Raw genomic sequence first — 9,683 nt, forward strand, 5'->3', positions numbered from 1 at the left:
AAGTAATCCCGTTACTTTACTGCTTACTTATTTTCAAAGGTAATTACTTAGTTACTTAGTTACTTTTTAAAAACACGATTTACAACCTGAATAGGTAATAAAGTGATAGATCTTTCAGCCCAATTCTACTTTTTCTGCATAATCCATCACACAAAATGTAATCAAATGGAAAAGTCTCTTTTTTTTTTTTACTTGTTTTATCAATTTTAATCTTTTAACTTTATGCATCAAGCAAAAATGTAATTATATGCAACATTCTCTGACTTGAAGAAATTAGTTTAACATTTAAAGCTATTTTCTGCACATTCCAGCACATAAAATAAAATATTTTTTGTGTTTACACTCAGTCTTTCAAATAGATGCAAGTAAAACACAGCAGAAAATAAATAAAGTCAAAGACTAGCGGTCCTGTTGCTCTATTTTCACCTGTAAAGCAGGAGTAGGGTAGGCGGAGGTTTGCCCTGGTGCAGGTGTGCCGCAGCGGTCAGTGGAAGAATCCGCGAGTTTCTCTGTGAATTTCCCATTACGTCGTTGCGCACTCGGTGCTTGTTTAGGGGGGTTTTTTCGCTGTAAAAAGAAGTTTTCTCCCCACGCACAACGGACACTAATGTTTTTGTCACTTTTTGTGGAATCAAACTCAAAGTAAGGTCAGTACTTCCACGGTTTAAACGCTGCATGCTCATACTCTCTCCCGCACTCGATATATTATCCATCGTTGATCTGCACACAGCTGTTGTCACGAACGTCGCACTCGCTTACGTCATTGTCATGGGACATTCTCGCAAAAATATCACGGTTTTAGTAATGCAGTAACGCAGCGTTCCTACAGGAAAGTAACGGTAATGTAAATACCGTTTTTGCGATAGTAATCCCTTACTTTACTCGTTACTTTAAAAAAGTAATCAGATTACAGTAACGCGTTGCGTTACTGCCCATCTCTGGTTATAGCACAGCTTTACTGAGTGTACAGTAAGCATCCATCAGTCATTACAATAACAATACCTCTTAATGCTGTAAAAGGTATTGCAACGACATAAAGCTGCCATACACCTTGGCTTAAACCAGTATAAGACGTCTTAGCCACAAGAGCATGCATGTAGAAAGTATGCACCTATGCTAACAGTTTCCTTTGTTTTCTAGCATTTACACTAAACTAACACAAAATGTCATCTGCAGATGTGATGAAGGGTATACTCAGTCATTTTTTTCTTTATTTTAATAGAAGAAAATACTGTACTCATAAATATACATTGATTAGTGAGTAGCTACATCTTCCAACAATTGAGGAACCCTCATGAACTTATCATTAATGTATTAAAAATAGATAACAGCTGCCATGTTGCCCAACCATCTTGAATACAGTGATTTCTGTTCTGCCTAATCAGCACAGCGATTATAGACTGGCCCCATACCAGAGGTGGAGGAGAACAGAAATGGTAGGCATTGGCATGCTGTGGACGGGCATTTTAATTCCTATCTGCATTTCAAACTGAAGATATCAAGGATCAAATCTATGTTTTATCATTAAAGAAACAAAAACATGAAAGGGACAATGCCACCACGATCTCATCTCATCTCCTGAAATGAAGCTGGGGCTCTAACACATGAAAATGTGCATAAACAAGTTATTTGCAATACTGTCATAGTTACTTAATGTGATCAGAAAAGAAACAATCTGCTGACATTTATAGGTGAGATTTTACACTTTGTTTCCTGATGAGGTGTTCGCGGACCTGTTAGTTCTGGGGAGTTGTAATGCAATCAGTGTTCCTGTTCTTGATCTTGTGACATTTTTGGAAATTCAAACAGAAATGTGGTTGTTGTCACTTTAAGAGTTTCTCTCTTTTTATTTAAAAAAAATCTTTTAGATAATTTCATCTCAAATATTGAAACAGGTGTTTGTAAAAATAAACCACTAAACCTTGTTCACACAGAGAATTATAAACATTTAATCATGTTAAAAAAAAAATTTAACATCTGTTTTCTGATTGATCAGCTCTTGTTGAGAGCAGCTGCCAGCTGGTTGTAGCTCATCTTCCTCAGTATCTCCTCAGTTACCTCCTTGGCCCCCTCGGCGTGGTACTTCTGGACCATGAGGTCAACAGTTCTGGTTCTGTCTGCGGCCTCCAGTCGGCTGACGGAGATCGGATCAGTCCGGAGACTCAGGAAGCGCTGGAAGGTTTTCAGATCCTCTGAACCGAGACGGTTGAGCATCTGCAGCAGCTGCAGGGTCGCATCTTCGTCCTGCAAGTCCAGCACCTTCACTGACATGGGAGAGACCGGAACACAGATCAGACCAGATCCACACACATTAACTGATCTGCAAGACCGGTAATGTTGTGGTGATGGAGCTGTACTCCCTTAAGATGGTGTCGAAGAGGCTAAGATAAAGACAATGCTGGACAATACCTCCCACCCACTCCATGACGTACTGCCCAGTCACAGGAGCACGCTTAGTGAGAGACTGAGATTACCCATAATGCACCACTGAATGACACAGGAAATCATTTCTCCCTGTGGATATCACATCCAACTAATGCACAGTACACACTGCATTAGTTACATCATTTTGCACATCCCCTACAGTAAAATAACAAATAACATTTAAATAAAGTTTTACAGTTTAGGGTAAAATGTCATTCATATATTTTTAATCTTTGTAAGATTCTGGATATTTATAATTGAGCTATTTGTTTATATTAAAGCTATTTTTTTTATATTCTGTAATTTTGCAATATATTGCATTATTTCATTTCCTCTGGGATTAATAAAGGATTCTGATTCTGATGTTTATAGATCTGTCTGTGTGAACAAAAAGATCTGAGGTCACTCTGGATTAAACAGATTATTCAGATTAAGTCATCAGAAATGTTTGAAACTACAGTTATTAATTAAAGTTATGTTATCACTGTTACCTGATAAACATTTCTCAGGTGGAAAAGCTGAATTTCTGATTAGCTGATGAAAGAGTAAGTTTGGTTTGATTAAAGCCTCTAAAGGACAAAAAGCATGTCTGGGGGCAGCAGTCTGAAACTGCTGGACACCAGCCAATTAAAGGACAGGATTCAGACGCATGAGCACAAACTGGGAGCCAGGAAAAAAACACTGGTCAGGACAGGCAAACGTTCAATGGAGATGTCTGGCTGAAACAATCAAAGAGAAGCTGCAGGTTCACGAGTCTCCATGATAAAGTCTCACATTTTCAAGAACCATGGTGTGTTTTCAGTTTGACTATAAATCAACTACAGACACAGGTAAAAGAAGGTCACATGTAGTGTGAATTACCTTTTAGCTGAATGTCTCGGGCCCAGACCTCACACTCTTTGTTGCCAAACACCCAGCCGATCAGACGGGATCCAGCCACATGACTCCTGAGCTGCAGCCTCACTTGTGTGGCTCCAGCCTTCAGCTGCACCTGGAATGACGGCAGGAAGTTGTTGTAGTCTCTGAAGTTCACGAACTTTGATATCTGAAACGATAAAAACAAGAAATGAGCTTCATGAGAGTGTGTGTGTAAAAATTAAGATCAGGGTCTAATCAGGAAGCAGCGTCAACAAACTCAGCTTCCTGTTTCTGAACAGCTGATGGAGTTTCAATTCGAGGATTCACCATGGCAATGGTAAACAAAGAGAAAGTAAAGCATCAGGTGAGAGCAGGTGAGAGCAGGTGAGAGCAGGTGCAGCGTCCAAGTGACATACCTCTGGCTGGATGACTGTGATGGGCTCTCCAATCAGTTTGTATGTGTGATTTGGGATCAGTTCGCAGTCAGGAATAGCTTCGACGTACTCAGCCCCAATCCGCCGCTTCCACTCCTTTCTCACCTGCACATCAGGTGATCAGTCAGAGCCACAAAGACTGATTCAGGTATTTGTTACCGGTGTCAGAGGATATCATTTCAAATATAAATCATTTGAAATTTAAACCTTTCACTGCACTTTTCATGGATATTGTAAGGACCCTTCAGGCAGGGCCTGCTTACCTGAGTGAGGCAGACATTCCTGGGCAGCAGCAGGACAAACAGTGTGGAATTTGTGGGTTGAGAGAAGATCAACACCAGGCCAGCAATCTGGTCACTGGGCGCTGGGGTCACCAGACCAAAGCACGAGAAGCCCGAGATATCAACTGTCACATGACTATCGGTCACCTGACCTGGAGTGATAAAGTCCACACAGTCCCCAGTGACATGAGCTACAGATAGGAAGTGCTGACCACCATCTGCAAGATAGAAAAACATTCATCCAGAGACTATCAAGAAACGTCAGCCAGCGATGGCAATTCAGACGTGTCTGACATGGTAACCCTGGAATGAGCCAAACACAAAATGTAAATCTAAACTTCTCTCCAAAGTCTCGGACTCAGAGGATTAAACAAGATCAGAAAGTATTTTTCTTTCCTCCAAAACATCAGGCGAGGATGATTTCTTCTGCAGGTTCTGTTTGCTGTCATGTGAATGTGAAGTTTGACCTCATGGTGGGACTGTGACATGTAACTGGCAGAAAACATGTCAAAGAAACAGTTAGTGACCTGAGAGCAGCTGGCAATGCGGCAGGTGGAGTCGCTGGAAGCTCCCAGTCAGCAGGTGGAACCTGAACAGAGCTCCTGCCACCTGCAGCCCTTTAGAGGACAGGAAGTCCACATCCCAGGGAACCATCTCATACACCACGTCACCAAATCCCTCCAACACCAGGCCTGTCACACTGCACCTGAACACACCGTGCTGCTGGCAGCGCAACCTGGCAACATGGAAACATTACTGTTTATTTGTTAGCTCTTAACTGTGAGGTGATATTCAGAGCATCTAGACAGTGTTCACAGCCTTAAATTGTATTATACAGCCCTTTGCTGCATGTCTTCCCCCTTCTCTCTCTGTGCGCGCTTTCCTGTCGTTTCTTCACTGAGCCTTCTAATAAAGTTGAAAATGGACAAAAAAATATTTGTTTATAGTTTTTTCTCTAATTGATCTTCTGAGTTAACTTCAGTAATTACTTCCTTCAAACCATCAATGTGTCTTTTAGACCCCATTCCTACAAGACTCATCAATGAAGTCCTGCCATTAATTAATGCTTCAATCTTAAATCCGGTCAACCTATCTGGGGGTTTGCTCACTATGTGTTTATACACCACTCTGCATTTAATCATTAGTGAGTCTAAACAAATCTAAGATTGTCTTCATACAAGAAACACATTCGACCACGTCAGACATAAAAATGCTGACTACAAGATGGCCAGGTCACTACTTCAAACTCCAAAGCTCATCAAAGATCCATAGGGAAGGTACATTATTGTTCAAGTTAATATCCTATAACCTGCAGCGGCTCCTGGGCCTGGCAGATTAGTACTACATAGAAGTGAAGAAGTGAAATAATTGAAAAGGAGAGGGAGGCTGAGAACAAAGAGCTTGTAGAACTGGGGGATCATATATAGATAAGAACCGGAAGGAGCCTGTTGGGAGGCATCGTCCCGCTCTCCATCGATGTCGGTCAGCAGCGACAGCTTCGGCTTCGTCCCAGACGAGGTTGACGGTTTGCAGATCCTCCATAAATGTTCAATGCCATGTGATCTTTGGCTAGCCTTGCTTTCCCTTGGCAGTGCGCGGGAACCATGTAATGGGGCTCTTGGCCGGGCGATGAGCGGGTAGATGTAGAATATGGCCCGCAAAGTGGAAGCGCCTTTCGGCAACAACATCAGGCTGAGGGACGGGTGACTGCTCTTCATAAGACCTCTTTGTTCGTTATCCGGTCCCAGTAGGAAGGATGCCAGTATTGATCCATCCATTCATCCATTCATATCCTTTTCAGGGTCGCGGGACCCGTGCAGCTGTCAACCATCCAGCCGCAGCAGTGGGAGTTGGAGTAGAGACCACGAAGGGCGTCTGCAAACTGCTGGGGGACTCCATAGTGATGTAGGATAGCCCATAGTCGGCCGGTGGACGCTGTCAAAAGCCTTCTTGAAATCGATAAAATTGATAGAAATCTTTTTTTGGTAGTCCAGTGTTTGTTCAACAATCATGTGGAGGGTGAAGATTTGGTCGACACATGACCAGCCACTCCGAAAACCAGCCTGCTCTTCTTGCAATTGCTCGTCCCCTGCATGTCGTAGCCGACTCAAAAGAACAAGGCAATGAGGTAGAAAGAACAAACCATAGTATAAAATCGCTCAACTGAATGCTCCTATAGGGATGTGATGCAAACTAGAAGACTAGACAGAGACTAGACTCATTGAGATCATCAACAAGACTGGCTCTCTTCCACACTGTGTGTTTTGTACTGTATTCCTCCCCTCACCCCCAATCGGTCGCAGCAGATGGCCCCTCCCTGAACCTGGTTCTGCAGGAGGTTTCTTCCTGTTAAAAGGGAGTTTTTCCTTCCCACTGTCGCCAAGTGCTTGCTCATAGGAGCAGGTTATCATCAAAGATGTCTCTGTACATTGCTGCATTAATCTTTCCCTTGACCATCACTAGTTTCCCCGTTTCTGCTGCTGAGAAATATTTTGAGGTGAAAAAATGAATTTAATCCATTTTAGAATAAGGCTGTAACATGACAAGACAACATGACAGTTGGAACAAGTGATGCACTGTGAATACTTCCACTGTAGGGTGAGGTGGTATTGATGAACTTGTATGATTTGGTGATAACGTCAGTATGTGTTGGGTCTTACAAATAAACTTACAAATAAAAACACATCAAACACCACAAACATAACTCGAGGTCACAACATCAAGAGCGGGGTGAACAGCAGCATGGCACCAGATCTGCCCTAACCTTCCATTAAACCAATCAGCCAACAACCCTGTGTTACCTGAATATGCTCCCATCCTCGCTGACCTCAGGTGTAATCTCAACCTGCACAGACCAACAGGTAAAAAAATGATTAAAAAACTGGACTGATCAACAAAAAAAAATCAACAATTAGCACATCAGTGACATCACAGTGACACAACTTACCTGTGGTGTATTTGTCTCCAACCTGATGTCAGAGTAGGTCAGTGATGTCACTGCTTCTGCTTGAAAAAAGAGACCTGCAGAAAGATGACATCATCACATCACATGATTACATCCTTCCTGATAAATATCGAGTCAAGTGTAGCTTAGCACAGACTTTGCATACATACACAGCGTTGGGACGATCTTCATCAGGATCTCCATGGCGACACGTTCTGCCCGATTGGATCCAAAGAGTTTTTCTAGAAGTCTCCACGTCGTCCGTCTGTCTGCATGTTCCAACTGCTCTCCACCAATGGGAGAGTGACTTTCTGCAGTCATGTATTTGTTGACCAACCACTGGAAACACTTGAGTTCATCTGAGACCAGAAACTCCAACATCTCCATGATGACAACTGAGTCTGAGGCATTCTGGGAAACAAAAATAGGACAGCTGGTGACATCATGGATCAAGGTGAACTAGTGGTCTTCAGACCTGACATTCCCTCTGAACTTTGTTGAAACTGTCAGGTGACAAAAACAAACCTTGTCCCTGATGTGATCCTCTTTCAGCTCCTGCAGTAAAAAGGGTTCTGATTGACCAAGGGCGTGGTAGAACACTTTCTGAGCTTCCTCCCCCTTCCTGAGGACCAGGTCTACTAGAACCCGGTTCCTGTCCTTGCAAGCTCCGTAGATGGCGATGGCCTCCCTTTCTGAGGCGTTTAGGATCCTGCAGCATTGCAGGGCTTCCAGGATGGGGCCGGGTCTCTGGATCCTGCTGATAAGCTTCCGCCGCTGAGTCTTCACAAAGCCTTGGACAGGTTTTAGATCTGATTCAGGTCTCAGGGGGATCATGGTGAAACGTACAGGGCGAACCTGATGATTTCCGCCGATTAGAGACTGGACTGCGGCCAACACCGCTGGCGCTCTGTCCTCCTGGTAACACCTCATCATTGTTTTGGCGGTGCTGCAGGCGTCAGCAGACCGCAGCCAGCGTGGAGGGATGGGGGGGAAGTCCTGCAGCAGGTCTGACTGACTGAGACCCCACTGGATCCTCCAGAGCTCCACAAGTGGTAGCTTTGAAAGCTCCCACAGCAGTACATCCTCCTCCATTGGGGTGAGTCCCAAACCTGAACTGCCTCCAGCATGTCACCCATGAGTTACGTGAGTGCCCTCAGCTTTGACTGACAGGCCAAGAGACCTCCTGCAAGACAAGCAAAGAGGCAACAAAAACCCTGACCAAATCAGTTCAATTCCATTTCATTTTATTTATATAGGTCCAAATCACAACAATAGTTGCCTCAAGGGGATTTATATTGTAAGGTAAATAGGTGTGCAGAGCCATAGCTGGACTGGCCATCAGGCATACCGGGCATTTGCCCAGTGGGCCGATGGTGATTTTGTTTTTTTGTTTTTTGTTTTTCTTTTGTAACGGTATAAACAACGAAAGGTGGTGGATTGGCCAGATCATGGCCGATGTGTAAAAATAACTCAGTTTTTTGGTGGTGGCTATGGCGGAGCTTCCACCAGCAGGTTGATGAGGGAAAGGGGAGGCAGGAGGAGGAGAGACCCGAGACGGTCGCCGAGTGTCAGGTGAACTGATCTTCAGGTAAGAAATTATGACCTGCAGTCTATCTGGGTCAAATATAAACTAAGTTTAGGTGTAGTTTATTTTCGTTGTGCTAACCTTTTACAGTCACTTACAATACCTTGTAGCTAGCATGACGGAGTTTCTATACAGCTGGGTGGGTGCTTTGATGTTACTGATAGTGAACTTTATTTTATTCATAAGGTTAGTTAGTAGAGTTGCCAACCGTCCCGTAAAAAACGGAATTGTCCCATATTCAGAGAAAATATTGTGTGTTTCGTATTGAGCCGAAAAGGAACGCAGTTTGTCCCGTACTTCAGCTAGAATTAAAAAAAAAAGACAGAAAGCTGGAGTTATTCTGTGTCTTTACGCTGCACAGCTGCTTCTTTTTTATCATTCATTTCTTAAAATGTCTCGCTTTTAATAGCTAATTATCTGAAAATATAAACGTGTTTGAGAATTATACCAGTACATCTGATTTGAGGTGCTATTTTTTACAGGAGCTACAGTATCCAGTCGTACGTAGTGAGGAGGTAAAATTATTAAGAAGATAATCGACCTCTGTTGGACTAGCGTTCAAGTAGCTGCTCTGCTCTGTGTTAGTACAGGGCATTGAAGATGATAACAGTGGATGGATTATATTCTTAAACAGCACTTTCAGAAACACATCTTCTGTGATGCAATCTACTCCCCACTGCTGTGTAATCAATTATTGTAAATTTAAAAGTTATTAGGAAATGATCAGACAAAAGATGGTTTTCACCAGGGGCGGAGCGTGGGGGTGGCTTACTGGGCTTAAGCCCGGGTTGTTTTGTCAGAAGCCCGGGGTCTTTTGGAGTGTAATTTTTTCATAGTTAGATGCCTGGCTGACAACTGTATAAAACAAAAAGTACACACAATATTCGAAGCACATAGTGCACACTGTGGGAATTTACGACTGTGCGTAAATCCCCCCTGATATTGGTATGATCCGAGCTCAGGCACTAAGCGGGCGGGGCAGCTGCTGCCTACGAGTGCGCTGTTGGAGAAACGCAGCCAGGCAGACAGAGGAGAACTGAAGTTTGACCAGGTACCAAAGCAAACCATTCATACCGTACAAATAATGTAAATATGACGGTGTATCACGAAAGATTGATATCAAACTGATCACTTGACCAATATTACGTTACTTGTTC

General features: G+C 43.3%; 1 protein-coding gene across 1 annotated transcript; it reads right to left on the reverse strand.

The window, feature by feature from the left end:
• Positions 1-1,281: 1,281 nt before the first annotated feature.
• Positions 1,282-8,023, reverse strand: LOC147301288 (uncharacterized). Its single transcript, XM_086282723.1, has 9 exons — positions 7,467-8,023; positions 7,112-7,352; positions 6,945-7,018; positions 6,799-6,842; positions 4,525-4,733; positions 3,980-4,215; positions 3,699-3,821; positions 3,286-3,469; positions 1,282-2,264 (listed from the first exon to the last, which is right to left on the reverse strand). Exons 1-9 carry the CDS (start codon positions 7,872-7,874, stop codon positions 1,993-1,995), a joined length of 1,791 nt encoding a protein of 596 aa, XP_086138849.1. The 5' UTR covers positions 7,875-8,023; the 3' UTR covers positions 1,282-1,992.
• Between the last annotated feature and the right edge of the window lie 1,660 nt (positions 8,024-9,683).

The sequence above is a fragment of the Aulonocara sp. 'chitande type north' Nkhata Bay genome, linkage group LG23 (assembly GCF_057382095.1).
Source record: "Aulonocara sp. 'chitande type north' Nkhata Bay isolate Kocher_YH1m ecotype deep benthic linkage group LG23, A_spYH_male_GT1.1, whole genome shotgun sequence".
NCBI lineage: Eukaryota > Metazoa > Chordata > Actinopteri > Cichliformes > Cichlidae > Aulonocara > Aulonocara sp. 'chitande type north' Nkhata Bay.